The sequence below is a fragment of the Enhydra lutris genome, unplaced genomic scaffold, assembly GCF_002288905.1.
Source record: "Enhydra lutris kenyoni isolate GAN:26980312 unplaced genomic scaffold, ASM228890v2 scaffoldscaffold92, whole genome shotgun sequence".
NCBI classification, from domain to species: Eukaryota; Metazoa; Chordata; class Mammalia; order Carnivora; family Mustelidae; genus Enhydra; species Enhydra lutris.
The window spans coordinates 2,347,022-2,367,128 of NW_019154176.1; the positions used below are offsets into that span (position 1 = coordinate 2,347,022).

The window sequence follows — 20,107 nt, forward strand, 5'->3', positions numbered from 1 at the left end:
TAAGTGTGGACACGGAAGAGATAGGTTCTAGGACCCCTGTTCTTGGCCCTGCTTCCCATCATGGGCAATGTGGAGTACCGTGTGCTGGGGGGGCACAGACTCACTTCTGGCCCACAGGGGTTTGATTCTGGGCACCTAACCACGTTCAGCTCTGTGAGCCCAGATGCCTCCTGCCCCTCTCTGAGCCTCGCTCACCTCCTGGGCCCCTTCCGGCCCAGCAGAAAAAGCAAGGCCAGAAATTCCAGTTTCCCAGGATCCTTTTAAGATAACTTAGTGACAGCAAGCCTTAATCGAGCACTTACTATGTGCCAAGCCTTAAACTCAGAACAGTTCGATAAGATGTGAGTACCGCATTGAGCCCAGAGGTCCAGAGAGGGGATGGCACTCATCCCTGCTTGCCCAGGTCCAACTGCAGAGCCTGGTGACACAGGAAAGTGGCTCCTGTGGCCACAGTGGCGAGGACCTAGCCTTTTCCCACTCAGGGGCCATCTCTCCAAGGCCAAAGACAAAATGAAGTGGGAGGCCCTGCCCTCCCTCCTCCCCTCTCCCTGCTCTGGGGCTGCAACTGCAGAACAGCTGGGACCAGGGCACTAACGGGCGCCCTGTCCCGGCATTTTCATAAATCATCCCCCAAGACCCTGTGTGCCCAGGCTTCCAGAGGAGGCAGCCCCAACTTTGGGAATTTGAGGACAAATAGCTTATTTGGGACGCCCTTTGAATTTCCTGGAAGATCCTCCATTCGCTCGCCCCAGACCCCCAAAACAATAGAAGCAAGACTGGAACAGTCGAGAGAGGAAGTAAATAGAATACAGAGGCAAAAGAATGAGGCTGAGGTCTCAGCTGGAGGCCCCCACGTTGGATCAGGGTCATGATCAAGTTTTGTTTGACTTCAGAGTCTCCCAGATGACCCACCCGCCTTAGCCCCAGTCTCCCCGACCCTGACCTGTCTTCCCCTGAGCGCACCACACACATTAATTTCATCCATGGTCCGTGGTTTGCAGTCAGCATAGCACTTTTGGGGGGGGGGGTTACAACTTTTCATTATGAAACTTCCAAGCACACAGAAAAGTGGAAAATGGAAGGGAATAGTACCCAAACACCCAGACAGTTGCCTTCTCAATTTTAAGAGGGATTGAAGCCCAGAAGGGGTAGCCTACCTGCCCAGAGCCACACAGCTTAAAGGTCTGGGACTTCTAACTCACGATGGATTTAGGCAAGTTGGACCAGGAGGGAAATTGGGAGGGAATTGTTTCCTAAGAAAAATGTATTGGGTACCTCCTGGGGGCGGGGGGTGCTGGTGCTTGGGCCTCCGTGGGGACCACATAGCCCTATTCCTGCTGTCATAGAGACCCAGGGAAGCGGGAATCTCCATGCTCCGAGCATAGAGCCTGGCCACAGGGTCTTTGCACTTGCTGTACCCTTTGCCTGGGATCCTCTTCTCCAAATAACAGTGCGGCTCTCTCTCTCTTTCCCCTCCTTCCAAGTTCAGTGGAAGGAATTGAGGGCCTGGGGGTACCAAGTCCCAGTTTCCTCTGCTGGCCCCCTCCACTGTGGGTCTTACCCCTTCAACCTCCTCCTCCCTGACTTGGAAGGCCAGCACAGATGCAGGTGGCCTAGGAAAGCCACAGCCCAGATTTTGGCTACTGGGTGTGCTCTGTGAGTCATGCTGGCCTCTTAACACGTGCTCAGCCTGGTCTCTGGCTCCCTGAGAATGAGGTACGGAGTGCCCCCCTAACGCCAAGCCCCCTGCTCGGCTCCCCACCGCAAGCCTCGTGAGGTCACTTTAAGTACAGTTGGGTAAACTGAGGCTCAGAGGCAGGAGTAACTTGCCCAAAACCCCATAGCAAGGAAGGGACAGGACACACATTCTGGGTGGAAGGTAGGTAGGCAGAGGTCCCCAGATGAGGAAACCAAGGCAGGGACCAGGGGGAAGGCCAGTCGGACTCGGACCTAGGCTGGGCATCTGGGATAAAGAAAGATTTGTGACCCTCATGCCCTGCAGGGACCAAATCCTTCCATCTGTGCTTGGTGGGGGTTGGAAGGGCCCCAGGCCCAGCTTGGGGGGTGGGTCCTGGAGTCTCTGTATCAGCCACAGCCCTGGGACCCCAAGCCTGAGATCTGCAGATCCTGAACCCAGGGTTCTCCCAGTCCGTGGCTTGGGTTTTTCCCTTCCATGGCCTGGATTTTCCTCTCTGAGGATGAATTTATGGGCCTGAAGTGAAGTTCCTAGGGCCCCACTGCCCACGTTGTCATGTCCTCAGTGACCCCTTCCCCTGTCTCCCCAGGACGGTGGCTGCGGAGGTGCGGAAGCAGGTGTCCCGGGAGCGCAGCGGCTCTCCCCACTCCAGCCGGCGCAGTAGCAGCTCCCTGGGGGTACGTGTTTGGGGGGTGCCCCCTCCAGGACCCTGCTCTCTAGCAGATGTGGGGTTCCCCTCTGCCCTGGCCTGGGTGGGAGTGTCCCCACTCCTCTCTCCCTGTGGGTAGGGAGGGTTGTCCCCTCCCTGCAGTGCCTAGCGGTTGGGGGGGCTCAGTGGCAGCCCCGTGGGTGGTCAACCTGATGTCACCCCACCTCCTGCTGCTGGGACCACCCAGACTGGAGTGGGGGGCGATGGGAGGTTCTCCCAGCTGCAGCGGAGAGGGAGTGGGGCCTGAGCAATTGTCTTTCTCTGCTGCGCTTGCCTTTCCTTCCAGCCTAACCCTGCCCCTCCAGGCACAGGGTGTGATTTCCTGCCTGGAAAGAGGGGCGGGGCAGGCCCTGTGGGGAGGGGTAGAGAGTCTGAGGTCACTGTCCTCCCTGGCTCCTCACAGCTCCAACATTCTCCATGGCTCCCACCGCCCTCTTACTTGAGCCCAAGCCCACGCTCCCACCCCCTCGCCCCTCCTCAGCCCCCAGGGCACGGCCCACAGTCACCTTGCTCCAACCCAGGTCCCACTGACTGAAGTCATTGAGCCCCTGGACTTTGAGGATGTGCTCCTGAGCCGGCCACCAGACGCCGAGCCCGGGCCCCTCCGGGACCTGGCTGAGTTTCCAGCTGACGACCTAGAGCTCCTGCTACAGCCCCGGGAATGCCGGACCACGGAGCCTGGGATCCCCGAGGATGGGTGGGTTCAGCTCCCCGCCCTCCTCGTCTATAACTCCGGTCTGCCTCCATGCTCCTCATCCACACCTTCCTTCCATCAAGCTCCCAATAGCCCCCAGTTCAACTCCTGGCTTGGCTGTGTGACCTTGGACAAGTTACCCTCCCTCTCTGAGCTTCCATCTCCGCATCTCCAAAACAGGCAGACGGGCATGCCGCCCCCGCCCCCCCGCCCCCGCAAGCCACTGGAAAGATGAACACTCTTGCCCTGCCTCTGTTTACCCTGATTTTATATTGTACAGAAAGCTGGATGCCCAGGTGAGGGCTGCGGTGGAGATGTACACGGAGGATTGGCTCATCGCCCACAGGAGGTGGGTCTGGCTCAGGGGCAGCTCTGGGCAGAGGGTTGAGAGGCCAGGTCTGAGCCCTTTGGGCCACTCCTCCTGCTTATCTGCCCGCGCTCCCTGCAAGGGCAGCTGGACTTTCCTGGTGGGTCCCAGGGAGGGCAGGTGGCCGTGCAGGCATCACACGCACCTGTGGGTGTGCCTTGATCCCTGCCGCCAGCCAGCCCTGCTTCCTCCTAGGTACCAGCATCTGAGTGCGGCATACAGCCCCATCACCGCGGAGACCCAGCGAGAGCGGCAGAAGGGCCTCACCCGCCAGGTCTTTGAACAGGACACTTCGGGGGATGAGAGGTCCGGCCCAGAGGACTCGGTGAGGGAGCCCGGGGCACGTGTGTGTGGGGGTGTGTGTGGGCTCTGGCCTCAGCTCTTGGTCACATGGGACGGGAAGCGACCCCAATGGCCTTGAACCCGAAAGGAAATGTGTCAGCCCCGTGAGCTAAAAGTTCAGGATCATGATTATGCACATTTATTAAGGGCTTAGCGTGTACGCAAGGCTTTATACTTGTCTTTTATCCTGGAAGGCAGAGCCACACCCATTTTGCACATAAACTGAGGCACAGCGAGGTGATTAGAGGAGCTTCACAGGTCCACTGGGTCTTGAGCCAGTATTCACCGGGCTCCTACTTTATGCCCACAATAATCCTACCGAGAATTATTGTTATCACTTCCATTGTTACTATTTTTGGATGGAGATGAGGTTCCTGAGGCCCCTCGTGCTGGATTCAGGGACACAGGGTCACGGAGCTGAGTCGGGGTTTGGACCATGGTGGTCTGCCTCTGACCATATAGCTGAGTCGGGGCGGGGAGGTCAGGAGGGATACCAAGAGCCAGCGACAGTCCCACTGGGAAGAACTCTCCCTCCCCTGGTGACAGTAAGCAAAGCCCCACAGAAGGTTCTCGCCCTCCCAGCCCACACATGTCCTGACCTTGGTGCCAGGAGTAGCCTCCCTGAACGGTAATAAAGGAGGGCCACCCCTCCCAGGCAGAAGGTTCTAGAAAGAGTCTCAGCAAAGCCTTAAAGTGACCCTTGTAACGGTGAGCCCGCCCCACGGGCCTCAGCTTTCCCACCTACGGATTGGGCACAAGGACAGTCTCACTGGAGCGGGATTGAAGGTGCATTTAGCTGACGCTCCGTGTTTGTACCTTCTCCACCGGCAGGATGACCCTCGGCACTCCTCGGGCTCCCCGGAGGACACCCCGCGAAGTAGCGGTGCCTCCAGCATCTTTGACCTGAGGAACTTGGCAGCTGACTCACTGCTACCCTCACTGCTAGAGCGCACGGCCCCTGAGGATGTGGACCGGCGGAACGAGGCTGCGCGGCGGCAGCACCGGCCCCGCGCCCTGCTGGCCCTCTACCCGGCACCTGATGAGGTGGGAGCGCACACGCCCACCCGGGGCCCATACCCACGCACCTGACCCTGTATGGTACCCCACAACATTCGCTGGGTGCCTACTGTATACCCTGGGGTTTTTCTTTTGTTTTTGTTTGGGGGTGGTTAAAGATATTTATTTATTAGAGCGCATGTGCACATAGAGGGGAGGGGCGGAGGGAGAGGGAGAGAGAGAGAATCTCAAGTAGACTCCCGCTGAGTGCAGAGCCCATCCCACAGCCCTGAGATCCTGAGCTGAACCGAAATCAAGAGTGGGAGGCACAACCAACTGAGCCACCCCCGCACCCCTGTACACCTCGTTTTTTTATTCAATTCCTTTTATTGGATGTCGACTATATGCCCTTGGATTTATCCCAGTAGTGTTTATTAGATACCTAGCGTATACTCCTGTAGTCTTTCGATACTTAATGTATGCTTGTATGCTTAATCAAACAACTTAATCAACTGATATTTATTGAGAACCTCCTATATATGCCTATATTGACCCATATAACATTTATTGGACACCTAGTGTATACTCTGTGCTTTTTTTTTTTTTTTAAGATTTTATTTATTTATTTGACAGAGATCACAAGTAGGCAGAGAGGCAGGCAGAGAGAGAAGAGGAAGCAGGCTCTCCACAGAGCAGAGAGCCCGATGCAGGGCTCAATCCCAGGACACCAGGATCATGACCTGAGCCGAAGACAGAGGCTTTAACCCACTGAGCCACCCAGGCACCCTTGCTCTGTGCTTTTATCCAGTAGATTTTATTTTATATACACTCCTGTATTTATCCACTAGCATTTTGGGGGCACCTATTATATACTACTCTGGTCAACCAACATTAATTATGTGCCTATTGTATAATCCTTTATTTAATCAAACAGCATTGAAGCAACTCAAATATCTTGAGTACTTACGTTTACCCAACCAAGTTTTTTTAAAGTAATGTCTGTCCCAACACGGAGCTTGAACACACAACTCTGAGATCAAGGATCATGGGCTCTACCAACTGAGCCAGCCAGGCACCCCTACCCAGCCAACTTTTATTGGAGACCTCTGTTTTCATTCAGCCATTTATTGAGTGCTTGCTGTATACCCCTATGTTTATTCAATCCATACTTACTGGGGGCCTAGAATATATCCCTCATATATCCCTCTGTATGTCCAGTCAGCCTTAATCAAATGTTTTCTGTAGATAGCTACGTTTATCTAACCACCTCTTAGTAGGTGCCTACTGTGTACCTCTGTATTTATTTGACCAACATGCATGGCAAGACTTGGAGGTACAGCCATGAACAGGATAGACTTGGTCCTCGCCTTCAGAGCTCACAGTGTAGTGGGGGAGAGGCCCTCCTACCAAGAAATCGCAACCTAGGCCGAGTGGTGCCGCAGTGAGTTGCCGAATATTGGCCTTCACGTGGCCCTCTGGGTCCCAGCCATGTGGCCCTTTGCAATAGGGCATGGAGAGCACCTGGATGAGGAGCCTGCTCAGGCCTCAGGAAGTCAGGGAGGGCTTCCTGGAGGAAGTGCCAGCTAAGCTGTGACCTAAACAGAGCAAAGGGAGAAGGAGGGGCTTCCAGGCAGGGGGACTAGTGTGCACCAAAGCACAGAGACAAGGAGCTGCAAGAAACTTAAGTCAGGCTGGGGGTAGAGCTGGTCTCACGCCACGCATTCCAAGCCCTTCTTGAAGGATGTGTCCCAGCTGCCCTCCCTGGCTCTTGGCAGGATGAGGCCGTGGAACGCTGCAGCCGCCCAGAGCCGCCCCGTGAACACTTTGGACAGAGGATCCTGGTCAAGTGTCTGTCGCTGAAGTGAGTGTGCATGCTGCCCCACCCCTCCCTTCAGACGTGCGAGGCCCCACGTATGTTCCGGTGCTTACGTGCACTAGGCGCTCACTGCCCAAGCCGGGCCATGACTTTGTGCGGTCCTGAGACCGATGAGGCCATCCAGGCACTTTTAGGTGGGAAATACGACTTCCTTTTCTCATTCTTCAAAGCCACCAGGCCTTAAGCACCAACTGTGTGCCAGGCTCTGTTCTCAGCCCTTCACATGCATTACCCCTCATCTTCACGACGCTGTGAGACAGGCGCAGGTGGGGGGAGACTGAGGCACAGAGTGGCAGTCATTGTGCCTGAGATCATATGACTTGTGACGCCAGAGTCTGGCCCTCGCTCTGCTGGGACCCAGACTGGAGGGGGCGCTGGTGACCCTGGACCTGGCTTCCAGCTGCCCGAGGCCCTCTCCACATCAGTCCCTGGGAGCAGCCAGAAGTGCGTGGGAATGGAGCTGAACAGGATGTGGCCTTGGACCTAAGCCCAGCCCCGCCCCTCCCCACCCTGAGTTCCTGCCTGGATGGGGGCAGGAAAGGGAGGCCCTGCTCTGGCCTGAGGCCTGGGTGGGCTGCCTGCCCCAAGCACTAGGGTTGGGAACCAGCTCTGCAAGTATCCAGTCATTCAATAAACACTCATTGAGCACCTACTGTATACAGGACATGTAACCGTGGGATGACCACACAGGGCTCTCTAGGTGGGGGGGACATGACGTACCCAAAGCCTGAGATGTGTCTGAAGAGGGAAAAATGAGGCCAAGGGGTAGGCAGGGCTGGACCATGTAGAATTTTGTTCTGGGCACACTGGGGAGCCTCAAATTGTAAGTTTTAAGATGCTTTCCTTAGGACTTGCAGGATGAGTGGGGGATAGCAGGGCAGAGTGAGATGGGGAGGTGGTTACAGGGACTGTCAGGTGAGTGAAGATGGGACTCAGCCCAGGGAGGCAGAGGACACCCCAGAAAGGGGGACAGGAAAGCCCAGGAGTTGAGAACTTCAAGATTGGGGGCATTGTTGTGCCAAAAGCTTCTCCTATATCAGCTAAACAAGGGGCATAGTTTCAGGGGAAGGGCTCTGTGGGAGTTATATGGCTGAGGGTGGGGGGAGGCTCTCCGTGCCTCAGTTTCCCCTTTTGCAAAATGGGTCAGGCCTTTCCTGCAAGCCCTTCAGTAGGAATTTTGTGTGGTCCAATGGAAATTAGTCCCCACCACCATCACAATGCACCATGTCTGGGCTGGGTCTCAAGAGGGAGTGAGGTGTGTGGGTGGTGGGAGTGTTAGGGACGGCCTCTGCCAGGAAGTCCCCATTCACTGTAGGTTTGAGATCGAAATTGAGCCCATCTTTGGCATCTTGGCCCTGTACGACGTGCGGGAGAAAAAGAAGGTAAGGAGCCCCTTTCTTCCCTTTCCTACCCCAACCTTCCTCCTTGTTGCAGGGCAGTGGGCTTCCTGGAGGTGGTGGCCCAGCTGCCTTTCGTGTCCCCAGATCTCAGAAAACTTCTACTTTGACCTGAACTCGGACTCCATGAAGGGGCTGCTGCGGGCCCATGGCACCCACCCTGCCATCTCCACCCTGGCCCGCTCTGCCATCTTCTCCGTGACCTACCCTTCACCTGACATCTTCCTGGTCATCAAGGTGCCCGCTGGGGCTGGGTCGGGGGTGATAATGGTAAATGCCAGAAGTGTGGTCCCTGCTTTCATGGAAGAGGATGGGCAGGTCACCAAGAAGGGTGATAAAGTCTGGTCACGGAAGCACAGGCAGTGGGGCAAGCCCAGAGGAGGCTCCTGACCCAACCTAGGTGATGAGAAATCACGGAGGGCTTCCGTGGAGAAGCGATAGCTAAGCTGAGGCCCATGAGTGGGCAGCCTGGCATGTGCAAATGGACATTTAGAATGTTCTTTAAGTTGAGAGTTTTTCAGTTTATTAGGGGAAGAAAGACCTAGTTGGCACATTTGTGTGAGATTTTCTAGTTCTAGGACTGAGCTCATATTTCCTTACCCCAGACATTCAGTTCGGTTACATTAGTGACATTGACCTGCAGGCAGGCACTGCTCACGGTCAGTCAGACTACACAGAGATTCCCACCTTTAACCTCACAGCAGCCTCAGGAGGTGGGGGTTGCCATGGCCTCCATTTTACAGATGGGGAAAACTGAGGTACAGAATGGGTTAGGGACCTATTTAGGCTCCCACAGCCCGCGAGTGGTAGGATTGGCCTCCGGCCATGCTTGGAGTGGCCTCTTTGTATACTAACAAAAATATAAATGTAGAGAAAATATGGAGACTTGGGTTTGGAGTGGGCTCAAAGGATGGGGGGGGCAGCTGGCTGGGCAATCCAATGGCTAGCGCTCAATCCCGAGGACAGTGGGAGCCAGAATGTTGGAGTGAGAGCCCTAGCTGGATGGAGTGTCTGAGGACCGATGAGGGGGCCAGACAGTTGGAAATGGGGTGGGATTGGGGTCCCAGCAGCGCCTGACTGATCCTGCCTGCCCCTCAGCTGGAGAAAGTATTGCAGCAGGGGGACATCAGCGAGTGCTGCGAGCCCTACATGGTGATGAAGGAGGTGGACACGGCCAAGGTAAGCAAATGGAGGCTGAGCGAGGTGGTGAAGGGGTCACTGGTCAGGGCATATCATGGGATCCGTAGGTCTGGGGCACTGAGCTTGTGGGGTGTGCTGGGGGTGGGTTCTCCCCCACAGAACAAAGAGAAGCTGGAGAAGCTGCGCCTGGCGGCCGAGCAGTTCTGCACCCGCCTGGGCCGCTACCGCATGCCCTTCGCCTGGACCGCGGTTCACCTGGCCAACATCGTGAGCAGTGCGGGGCAGCCGGACCGCGACTCCGACTCCGAGGGCGGTGAGGAGGCGGGGCTGACCAGTCAGGGGAGGGGCTACTGGGGAGGGAGCGCCCTCTGCTGGCCAGACTTGGTACAAGGTTGACTCTCTCTGGCCCTCTGGCCCTCCCCACCTCCCTTTCATTTCCGCCCCCTCCATCACCATCGCTGCCTCCCCTAGAGCGCAGACCTGCCTGGACTGACCGCCGCCGGCGTGGACCCCAAGATCGGACAAGTAGTGGGGATGACACCTGCAGCTTCTCCGGATTCCGCCCAGCCACGCTGACTGTCACCAACTTCTTTAAGCAGGTGTCATGGCCGTGGGGCTGGGGGAGGGTTTCCCAGGGACAGATCGTTACCCCACTGTGGGTACACGGGACCCAGGGACCCAGTTTACGTGGGTATGTCCTGTGCAGGAGGCCGAGCGGCTCAGTGATGAGGACCTGTTCAAGTTCCTGGCTGACATGCGGCGCCCGTCTTCTCTCCTGCGGCGCCTGCGGCCCGTGACTGGTGCGTGGCGCGCCCCGTAAATGAAAGCTTGCCCTTCCATGCAGTGGCTCAGCAAACCCACCCTGAGGACCTGCTGGGCCAGGCCCCGGGGACCCACTGGTGACCGTGATGCATAAATCCCCTGACATTAGGGGCTGGATCTTTTTTCTTTTTTAAGATTTTATTTATTTATTTGACAGATAGACACAGCGAGAGAGGGAACACAAGCAGGGGGAGTGGGAGAGGGAGAAGCAGGCTTCCCACAGAGCAGGGAGCCCCATGCACTACTCGGTCTCGGTCTCGGTCTTGGTCTCGGGATCGTGACCTGAGCTGAAGGCAGACCCCTAACGACTGAGCCACCCAGGCGCCCCAGGGATTGGATCTTTAATGGGCGTCACAGACAAGAAACATAAGACAGTGGGTGAGATGGGGGACACGGTGTCAGTGGGGACGGGGGTCCCGAGGGTGGAGCTGATCAAATGTGGAGGCACGATACAGCCAGCAGGAGTGACTTCTGGCCTTAGCTCCTGAAGGACAGCCACTAGAGGGCATCATGGAGACGTCAGAGCCCCCGCCCTAAAGCCCAGAGGGTGGGCCGGGGTTGGAAGCTCCCAGGCCCTTGCTAACACTCCCCTCTCTCCCCAGCCCAGCTCAAGATCGACATTTCCCCGGCCCCTGAGAATCCACACTTCTGCCTCTCCCCGGAGCTGCTTCATGTCAAGCCCTACCCAGACCCCAGAGGCCGGCCCACCAAGGAGATCCTGGAGTTCCCTGCCCGTGAGGTCTATGCCCCCCACACGAGCTACAGGTACAGCCCCTGAGGCCCAGCTGGGCATTTGAATGGGGGATAGTCATGGCATCTTACAGAGCAAGGTACTTTTTCTCCCAGACACTCACAGACAGCCAAAGTATCTACTCCGCTTTAATGGAGGGGTGTATACATGGGAAGGGTCCCATGTCCTGCCCCGTCTCCTCAACAGCGCCATGTCCTCTGCCTGTGTCCCCGCCTGCTTCTGTCTCTTCTCCAGGCCAGAAGCAGGGCCCAGCGCCCTGGCGACCCCAAGGGGCAGGCAGCTCCTCCTTGTGTGGGAGCCACGGCCATGGCAGCATCCCTCAGTGTAGACTGATCCTCAGTTCCGCCCCCCAGGCAGACTCAAGCCGGGAGTGCCGCTGTATGGAGTCTGGAAGGGAGACAAGGCTTAGCCAAGGCAAAGGGACCCCCATCTGGGTGCCCTGCCCAGCGGCCCCGCCCATCTGACCCCCTCCAGCCTCACCTCTCCTGGATCTGTTGTAGTCGATGCTGCTGGGCCACCATCTCCTGCCTCTGTTGCTGCACATGGCCTGTGAGCACCCATATGATGTGGCTCTGCTTGTCTGCGTGGGCCTGTGGGGTCGGGACAGAAACCTCAGCTGGGGCTGACTCACCTCCTGTCCCCTGGCCCTGCTCAGGGCTGGCCACCCCCCTGCTGCATCTGTGTGCCCTAATACGTCACTGCTGCTCCGTGGCCTCAACTTCCCCATCTGTTAAATGGGGATGACAGGACTTGTGCCATGGGAGGGCTGTAAGCATGATACGGATTTTTTTTTTTTTTTAAGATTTTCTTTATTTGTCAGAGAGAGAGGGAGAGAGAGCGAGCACAGGCAGACAGAATGGCAGGCAGAGGCAGAGGGAGAAGCAGGCTCCCCGCCAAGCAAGGAGCCCGATGTGGGACTCAATCCCAGGACGCTGGGATCATGACCTGAGCCGAAGGCAGCTGCTTAACCAGCTGAGCCACCCAGGCGTCCCATGATACGGATTATTAAGAGGCATAGCTGGGGTAGTTCCTGGGCACTCAAGAAATACTACCAGTTACTCTGATAGTATGTATACGCTTATTAACTTCCATATCCCCTGCCCCATACAGAGTATTTTATCTGTGTTGAGTCCCTGTCTCTACTCTGAGATTGTTGTCCTTATTTGCAAATGGGGAAACTGAGGCACAGGAAAGGATAAGGGTTTTGTCCAGGGTCACCTAGGTCAGAGGCCATGGCCCTGTGAGGCTGATCTGGAGATGCCCTGGGACTCAAGACTGAGAAGTGAGTTCTTTGTAGGAAATCGGTCTCCACTCCACCAGGGTTGGGAACTTCTTACCTTTAAAGCCTCAAATTCCTGCTGGGCATGGCCCAGCCAAGCACCTCTCAGCCGGACTTCCAGCCGCTGCATGCTCTCCCGTAGCACCTGCTGTCCCTGGGCCACCTCCCCTAGGGCCCGGGCCGTGGCCTCTGCTTGATGCTTTAGGGCATCCTCCTCCGTCTGTTTGAGAAATAGCGGATGTTCATAGGATGACCAGCTTGTCTTTGTTGGCCTATATAAAGTCCTATATTCCAGGGACACCTGCCCCCAAATTCCTGGGCAAACCCAGACAGTTGGTTACCCTAGACAACTCTATTGCAAACTCCTATCCACCCCACAGTGCCCAAGCTGCAGTGCCCACCTGCATCTCCAGCAGGCTTGTGCGTAGCTCCTGGGCTGCATCCCGGCCCCGGCTGACCTCCTGCCCCAGAAGGCCCAGCGCACGGCCATAGAGGCCCAGGCTGTGCCCAGCCTTTGTCAGCCGTGCCTCCGTGGCCCTGTACACACTGTTGAGGGCCTGACCCAGCTGCAGGGCACCGTGGAAGAGGAGGGTCAGCTCCTCGTGTTGGGCCGGCTCCAGGCCCCTAACGGGAGCGGCAGAGGCAGGCCGGGCGGCTGTGGCCAGGACGCATAGTAGGCACAGGGTGAGCGTGGGCATGGCTGAGGCTCTGAGGGTACGGCCACGGTGCCACTGCTGCCACCTTTTATGCCCCAGCGCCCTGTTAACCCCCGGTCAATCGTTAACCGGCCAGCTGGGCGCCCCGGGTTGTGCAAGGGCCTGGAGGTGGCGCGACAGTTGCATCAGGCGAGTGTCTGGTGAGCCCACGCTGAGATCACGCCGGCTAGGGTTTGGGCCAGCTGTGGACTGGTGGGGGGCACAGGTTGAGGACAGGCCCAGGCCCTGCTGGGGGGAACCTGAAGCTCAGATCCTCAGTTTCCCCACCCATGGAAGGGACAACCACAGTAACAGTGACCACAGCAGTGAGGGTCGTGAGTGTCTTAGTGCTGGTGGTTTGCCTGGCTGGCTTTCAGCGCTCTGGCTATAGCTGGTTTCCTTCCCACAAGCCTGCGATGCTGGGGTCTGTGCTCGCCTGGTTGAAAGTGGGGAGTGGGGCCAGGACCCACGTGTGGCGCGGAGCAGTGCTAGCTGTCATTTCTGCTCCTTGGATTAATGTGGGAAAGTGCCTCTACCCCCCCCCTCATAAAATGGGAGGAACGTTCACCCCCTCTCTTCAGCTGCTTGGAGAGGTAGATGAGTTGTTTCGTGCTGAGCGCTTAGAACAGAGCTGGGCCTGCAGTAGGTTCCATGTTAACGTTCAGGCCAATCCTTGTCACTCCCCTTGTTTCTCGTGACTGGCATTGCTGTAAAGGCTGAGCCAGGAGGCTCGATGGCCCCGTTATATAGATAGGAAAGCTGAGGCCCAGAAGGAGTATTGGGCTTGCTGGGAGAGACAGGCAGAACTCTGACTTCAGCCCAGCCCCACTTCTGATGCTGGCCTCAGTTTCTCCACCTGAGACACAGGCCTCATAACTCTAGTGGCGTCTCCTGGGGGAAGGGTAGTCAGGCCCCTGAGCCAGGAGAGGGGCAGGTCAGCCCCAGTGGGGCTTGGGCTTGACTACTGGCCACCTGGGCCACCTTCTTGGAACCCCGACCCTGAGCACCCATCTGTCCCTGCTCAGCACCTCCCCATGCCTCATTAGTGACCCCAAAGCCCCTCTGTGTCCCCACCCTCTGCTATACTGTTCCCCCATCTGTGCTCCGAGGGTGCCCACCTGTCCCCCATCTCTCCCAGTCACACCTGGTGCCTGTAATAGCTGCATCCACCGCCCTCAGTGCCCCAGCTGCGTGGCCATCACCACCCCCCCCAACCCCCGGTCTCCCAGTCCCACCGGTTCCTCTGATGCCCCCGCCCCCACAGGAACCTCCTGTACGTGTACCCGCATTGCCTGAACTTCAGCAGCCGTCAGGGCTCCGTGCGCAACCTCACTGTGCGCGTGCAGTACATGGCGGGCGAGGACCCCAGCCAGGCCCTGCCGGTCAGTGACTGAGCGGGGGGAGGGGGGTGAGGGGTGGTCCTCGGGGGGTGTGTCCCAGGGGGGCCCCCTCATGCACACCATCCCCCAGGTCATCTTTGGCAAGTCCAGCTGTAGTGAGTTCGCCCGCGAGGCCTTCACCCCGGTGGTCTACCACAACAAGTATGCAGGGTGGCGGGACGGGGCCAGTGGTGGGGACACGGTGGGGACACGGTAGGGCAACAAGAGGGGAGGAGGCTGCCCCCCCGGGAGAGCCGGCAGGGACCCCGAGGCAGAGTGCAGACCATGGGGCCAGGCAGCGCTGGGGTCTGACTTTCAAGAGGGGGCAGGGAGGGCTGGGGGGCACCACGCCCCCAGCAGAGTCCCCTCCTAGGTCCCCAGAGTTCTACGAGGAGTTCAAGCTTCGTCTTCCAGCCTGTGTGACCGAGAACCACCACCTGCTGTTCACCTTCTACCATGTCAGCTGCCAGCCCAGGCCGGGCACAGCCCTGGAGACTCCTGTGGGCTTCACTGTGAGACTCCCGCCAGCCCTCACCCCCACCCCGAGTCCTGCTGACAGCCCCCCACCCCCATCTGGCCCCAGACCTAACCCCCCGGCTCTCCCCAGTGGATCCCACTGCTGCAGCACGGCCGCCTGAGGACCGGCCCCTTCTGCCTCCCTGTGTCCGTGGACCAGCCCCCACCCAGCTACTCCGTGCTCACACCAGACGTATGTGCCCTGGCCCCCTGCCTCCCCTCCCAGTGCCTGGTCCCCCCCGACAGCACTCCCCGGACTCCCGCCTCATTGTCCACCATCTGTGCCATGCCCTCCTTTCCCATCAATACCCTTGGGAGCCTTGTTGCCCTCTGTTAGGGTCCCTGGCTGCTCCGTCCCCCCCCATTACTGCCTTTATGTGTCCTACTATTCCGACGTGTCCCTCCCTGTACCCCACTAGCCTGGCCTCATTACCCCCCCAGCCCCTGCGCTCACCATTCCCCACTGCCTTTCTGCTCCAGTCCTCCGTTTGCAGCCCTGCCTGCCTCCCTGACCACGATCCCCCCAGTAATTCTTCCAGGGCCCGTCACCCCCATTAATACTGTCACCCTCCCACTTACCCTTGAGCTGCCGTGAATGCCCTGGGCCCCTCAAGTTCTCCCACCATGCTCTTGCCCCATTCATTTCCTTTAGTCATGTACACCCCAGGCTTCCATTGTCTGCTTCTCCGTTTGTACCCCAGGCTTCCAGCCTGCCCAGGGGAGCCCCATAGTACTCCCTCCCGTCTGCATCCCCCCTGGGGTTGGCGCCCGGCTGTGCAACCCCCCCCCACCCCACGACTATGTTGCACCCTAGTTGCAATGGGGGGCGCCGGTGGTGCGATCAGTGCAGGGCAGGTGGGCCAGTGCCCCCTGGCGTGTCCCTCCTGCAGGTGGCGCTGCCAGGCATGCGCTGGGTGGACGGCCACAAGGGCGTGTTCAGCGTGGAGCTCACTGCCGTGTCCTCTGTGCACCCACAGGTAGGGGACAGGGGGTGGGGGGAACCCAGGAGTCTGGCCCTGGGGTTGAGCAACAGTTCCCGCTGACCGGGAGGCCTGGCCTCGGGCCACGGACATGACTTTGATCAGCGAGGCCCTGCCACCCAGGGAAGCTGCTGACTCAGGCGGGGGGCGGCCGTGCGAGTGGCCATCCTGGCTGGGGCTTTGGCCTTCTACGTGGTCTCTCCTCCCCGCGCGTTCCCCTTGCTGCTTCTGTGGTCACTCCCCCTATCCCTCTCTCCTCCCTCCAGCTCCTAGCTCATCCCTTCCTCCTTGGTAGTCAGTTCTTTGATCCCCGGCCTTGGTTTTCTGCCCACTTGAGCACCACCCCTCAACCTTCCAGGGTCTTCCCAGCCATGGAACCCTGGCTCCCCTCCAACACACCCCCGCTCACCCCAGGTCCCCCCCACCCTCAGGACCCTCACCTGGACAAGTTCTTCACTCTGGTGCACGTCCTGGAGGAGGGGGCCTTCCCATTCCGCCTCAAGGACACTGTGCTGAGTGAGAACACCGTGGAGCAGGAGCTGCGGGCCAGCCTAGCAGCCCTGCGCCTCGCCAGCCCTGAGCCCCTTGTCGCCTTCTCCCATCACGTGCTGGACAAGCTTGTCCGTCTAGTTGTGCGGCCTCCAATCATTGGCGGCCAGATCGGTGAGCAGGCACACAGCCTCAGACCTCAGTTTCCCTATCTGGAAGGGGGGCCCCTGGTCCCCTGGTCCTGGGTGACCTCCTCTAACCCACTCATCTTTCTGGCCTGTTTTCCTTTCTGAAAAATGGCTCCCAACCCCCCTGGGCCCAGAGCAGGTGTGCTGTGACCTTTTCATTGGCCCCACAACCCCTTGGAAAGGTGGGAGATAAGGGGTTCCTTGGAGAGGTAGAAGGCCGTGGGCTTTAGCATTTGACCTCTGTTCTGCCCGGCAGTGAACTTAGGTCGTGGGGCCTTTGAAGCAATGGCCCATGTGGTCAGCCTTGTCCACCGGAGTCTAGAGGCTGCCCAGGATGCCCGCGGTCACTGCCCGCTGCTGGCTGCCTATGTCCACTATGCCTTCCGACTGCCTGGCACCGAGCCCAGCCTCCCAAGTGGTAAGTGTTGGTGGGAGGGCCCTGGACGATAGTATGTGTCTGGGAGGAGAGCATCCCAGTCAGTGGGAATAGCATGTGCAAAAGCCCAGAGGCCATACAGACCTTGGCTGATTTGGGCAACTTGTGAGAGAGACTTGATGTTCACTCCTTCCCTCACCCCTAGGTTGGTGGTCTTTGTTGCTTGACTGGTGGGTCATTCAGCCGGTCAACAAGCATCTGCTATAGGTTGAATCAGAGACGCAGTTGGGCTGCCCAAGTTTGAATCCCAACCCTGTCTCCTACAAACTCTGTGACCCTGGGCAAGTGACTTCACCTCTCTGGGGTCTGTTTTCCATTTGTAAAACAAGGGTATTAGTGGTCATCCCTTCATGCGGGTGCTGGTAAGAGTAAATGAGATAGTAATTCGTACAACAGGTTTGGTTCAGTGAATGCTCAATACAGTTGGATTCTTTTCTATTTGCTAAGTCATTAATACTAACCTCTAAGCTCTCTGGGCACTTAGTGCGTGCCAGGTACCGTCTCCCCGAGTCACTGTGAGGCAGCAGCCACTAGTGTGCCCATTTTATAGGCGAGAAGCCTAGAGGCTCAGAGGCAGAGAGTGATTTCACCCAGGACAGCCAGCCGGGAACAGGCAGGGGCTAACCATCTTGCCTCCATCCTCAGGGGCCCCTCCAGTGGCCGTGCAGCCTGCCACGCTGGCCCGTGGCCCTGGCCGCCCCGCCAGCCTCTACCTGGCCCGCTCTAAGAGCATCAGCAGCAGCAACCCTGACCTGGCCGTGGCCCCGGGCTCTGTGGATGACGAGGTCTCCCGCATCCTGGCCAGCAAGGTAGGGTGAGGGTAGGCCCTAGGGTCTCTAGCCTCAGTGGCTCCGGCTGGCAGGTGGGGCGGGTGAAGGCTCTTACGGTGGACGGAGGTATAGGAAGTGCCGGACAGCAGCACGGACTTGACTCTGGGCAGGAGGGCTGGTCTGCAGCTGTCACAGCTCGGGAGCAGCAACTCAGACTTTGCCCTGGGCTCCGCGCTCCAAGGCTGACCCAAGGATGGGTGGCCGGAGGTTGGCCTGGTTGACAAAAGCTGTGTGGACACAGCGGAAGAGGTGTGTATACGCGCGTGTACCCACGGATGTGTGTACTCACAGACCACACGCATGTGTGTGCACTGGGCACTTGCACACGTGCACCCCACGCCCGGCCGCCCATAGGGAGCACATGCGCGTGGACCCCACACACAGACGTGCACAGGCGCTTGCCAGGGTTGCGTGTGGGCACCCAGGGGGCGTGTACAGCCCCGGACAGTGCTCCCACTCGGTGATCTGCGCCGTTCTCCCTGCCTTCTGCCCATGGATTCTACCACTTCCCTGTGTGTCTCCAGGGTATCGACCGCTCACACTCCTGGGTGAATTCTGCTTATGCTCCAGGAGGCAGCAAGGCTGTGCTGCGACGGGCACCTCCTTATTGCGGGGCCGACCCCAGACAGGTGCCCTTCCTACCTGCGCCTGCACGCGTGTCACTCTATCTCGGCATGAGCTCCTTCCACCTTCCTGGCTGTGGCCCACTAACCTAGGGGGGCTGCCTAAAGGAGGCAGCAGACCCCTCCTGCCTTTGTTTAGAGGCTGTGGAGTCAGTGTTATAGGCCTCATGGTCATCTTAACCAGCCTTTTGCCTCCGGACAGACTACAGCCTCAGGCAGAGACAGGAGGGAAGAGGGTGGTATGCAAATCGCATGCAAAGAACATGCAAATCCAGCCACTCTAACCTCACTGCGTCGCATGGCCTGTCACTCCCTTTAATCCACTCTGTTCAGGAGACTCTCACCCTGACATAGCAATCCGAAGGATGCCAAAGGGCTGGGACTGACCCTCTGGGCTCTCCCTCCCCTTCTGTTTCAGGCCCACAGACCTCTGCCGGCAGCTCCCTTTACTCTGCCGCTTCCCAGGGATCTGGTCTGGGGAGGGGCTTTGCCTTCAGACCCACCTGGGTCCGAGTTCTAGAGGACTCGTTCTGCTGTGGGCTCACCCTGTGCCCGAGGCTCTGAGTTTTCAGTTGTGGTCAAGACTCAAAGTGTTTAGTGCAGTGGTCCCGAACCTGGGAACGCGTTAGGGCATCACAGGGAGGATTTTCTGGGGCTAGATCTCAGTCCAGACCAGTTCTGAGCTGCCAGGTCATCTGGGAGATAGGCAGCGATCACACAAACACACAAGTGTGTAAGTGCAGGGTGTGAAAATGCCTGAAAAGAAATGAACAGGAGGGAGGCCACCAGCCTCCTCTGGGTCATCTAGAGGGGGCCTATCCAGGGAGATGACATTTTTGCTGGGACCTGAAAGGTGAGACAGAGCCAGCCAGGGAAAGGTACCTGTTCCAGGTGGAGGGAAAGGCACATGCAAAGGTTGGCCCCAAGCTCAGAGCCCCCGAGGCACCGAAAGGAGGTCACTGAGGTGGTTTCCCTGCACACTTGGTCCCTGACCTTGTTCCAGCTCCGTGCCCACTGCCCAGGGAGCTGCATTGAAGGGAGGTCGGGGGACTGTTAGCAGCAAGGGACCTTTTGGACAGTCTTCTCCTGAGATTGCTGGAAATCTGGGTTCATGGGCCCTGCCGCCCCCCTCCCAGCATCTTTAAGAGGGCCTCCCCCAATGCCCTCATTCTCTGAAGTGTCAGCTGGGCCTTGAAAAGCACCTAGGAGGGGACGAGGTGGTGGGAGGGTGGGCATTCCAGGTGGGAAGGGCCCCTTGAGGCTGACCTTTGCTAATGTTGAGTGCTAGGGAGCCGGGTCCTGCCGGGGCTATGGGAACCAGGGGTCCCTCAAGTGCCAGGGCCCAGGTAGATTCCAGGGGTCAGGCTAACTCCATCTTCGGGCCTCCTCTCCTTGCCAATGGCCTCACCTCCCAACCAGCAAAGGAGGAGGGGAGAGTGGAGCATGGGTGCCCATCCCCATTTCACAGATGAGGAGCACTGAGGCAAGCAAAGCTGGAACAGGGCCAGGCCTGGAACCCGAGGCTCTCAGCTGCTCCTGCCACATCTCCTCAGCATCTCCTCTCACCTTCGTCCTATCTCTTTCCCTCTTCTTTCTCTATCCTCGCTTGGACCCCATGTCTGTGCTCCGTTCCCCTGTCTCCGTTCCCTCCTCCATCTCATCGCCCTGCTCCTCCATCCGCCCGACCTCCCGGACTCTCTCTGGCTGTCTGACTTCACCCTCCCTCTTCCCTGTGTCCACCCGCACCCCCCATGGCTCCACCACCTCTGTCCGGGCCCATCCACCCTCGCCGATGGGCTCCTGTCCCCATTCTCACCTCTCATGTTCCCCCTACTGGCCATCCCCTTCTCTCTTTCTGTTTCTCATCCCCCATCATCTCCCCACCTATATCCTTATTCTCTC

At 58.4% G+C, this 20,107-nt stretch overlaps 2 protein-coding genes across 5 annotated transcripts in view; one reads left to right on the forward strand and one right to left on the reverse strand.

The window, feature by feature from the left end:
• Positions 1–20,107, forward strand: part of LOC111162380 (dedicator of cytokinesis 6) — a 41,582-nt gene that overhangs the window by 4,536 nt on the left and 16,939 nt on the right. For 2 of the 4 annotated variants that reach the window (XM_022526757.1, XM_022526758.1), the window contains exons 2-23: positions 2,286–2,373; positions 2,927–3,102; positions 3,380–3,448; positions 3,662–3,791; positions 4,640–4,852; positions 6,580–6,665; positions 7,996–8,062; positions 8,165–8,314; positions 9,176–9,256; positions 9,377–9,530; positions 9,689–9,816; positions 9,924–10,017; positions 10,642–10,804; positions 14,029–14,146; positions 14,235–14,305; positions 14,517–14,655; positions 14,751–14,852; positions 15,550–15,636; positions 16,071–16,302; positions 16,573–16,734; positions 17,398–17,561; positions 18,107–18,211. In XM_022526757.1, coding sequence (XP_022382465.1) covers positions 2,286–2,373; positions 2,927–3,102; positions 3,380–3,448; positions 3,662–3,791; positions 4,640–4,852; positions 6,580–6,665; positions 7,996–8,062; positions 8,165–8,314; positions 9,176–9,256; positions 9,377–9,530; positions 9,689–9,816; positions 9,924–10,017; positions 10,642–10,804; positions 14,029–14,146; positions 14,235–14,305; positions 14,517–14,655; positions 14,751–14,852; positions 15,550–15,636; positions 16,071–16,302; positions 16,573–16,734; positions 17,398–17,561; positions 18,107–18,211 — 2,779 coding nt within the window. The remainder of the gene's footprint in view (positions 1–2,285; positions 2,374–2,926; positions 3,103–3,379; positions 3,449–3,661; positions 3,792–4,639; positions 4,853–6,579; positions 6,666–7,995; positions 8,063–8,164; positions 8,315–9,175; positions 9,257–9,376; positions 9,531–9,688; positions 9,817–9,923; positions 10,018–10,641; positions 10,805–14,028; positions 14,147–14,234; positions 14,306–14,516; positions 14,656–14,750; positions 14,853–15,549; positions 15,637–16,070; positions 16,303–16,572; positions 16,735–17,397; positions 17,562–18,106; positions 18,212–20,107) is intronic. The other 2 variants (XM_022526759.1, XM_022526760.1) reach the window with 1 other exon arrangement.
• On the reverse strand, positions 11,150–12,777 carry LOC111162381 (angiopoietin like 8). The gene is made up of 4 exons (XM_022526761.1): positions 12,471–12,777; positions 12,128–12,289; positions 11,271–11,380; positions 11,150–11,177 (listed from the first exon to the last, which is right to left on the reverse strand). Exons 1-4 carry the CDS (start codon positions 12,765–12,767, stop codon positions 11,150–11,152), a joined length of 597 nt encoding a protein of 198 aa, XP_022382469.1. The 5' UTR covers positions 12,768–12,777.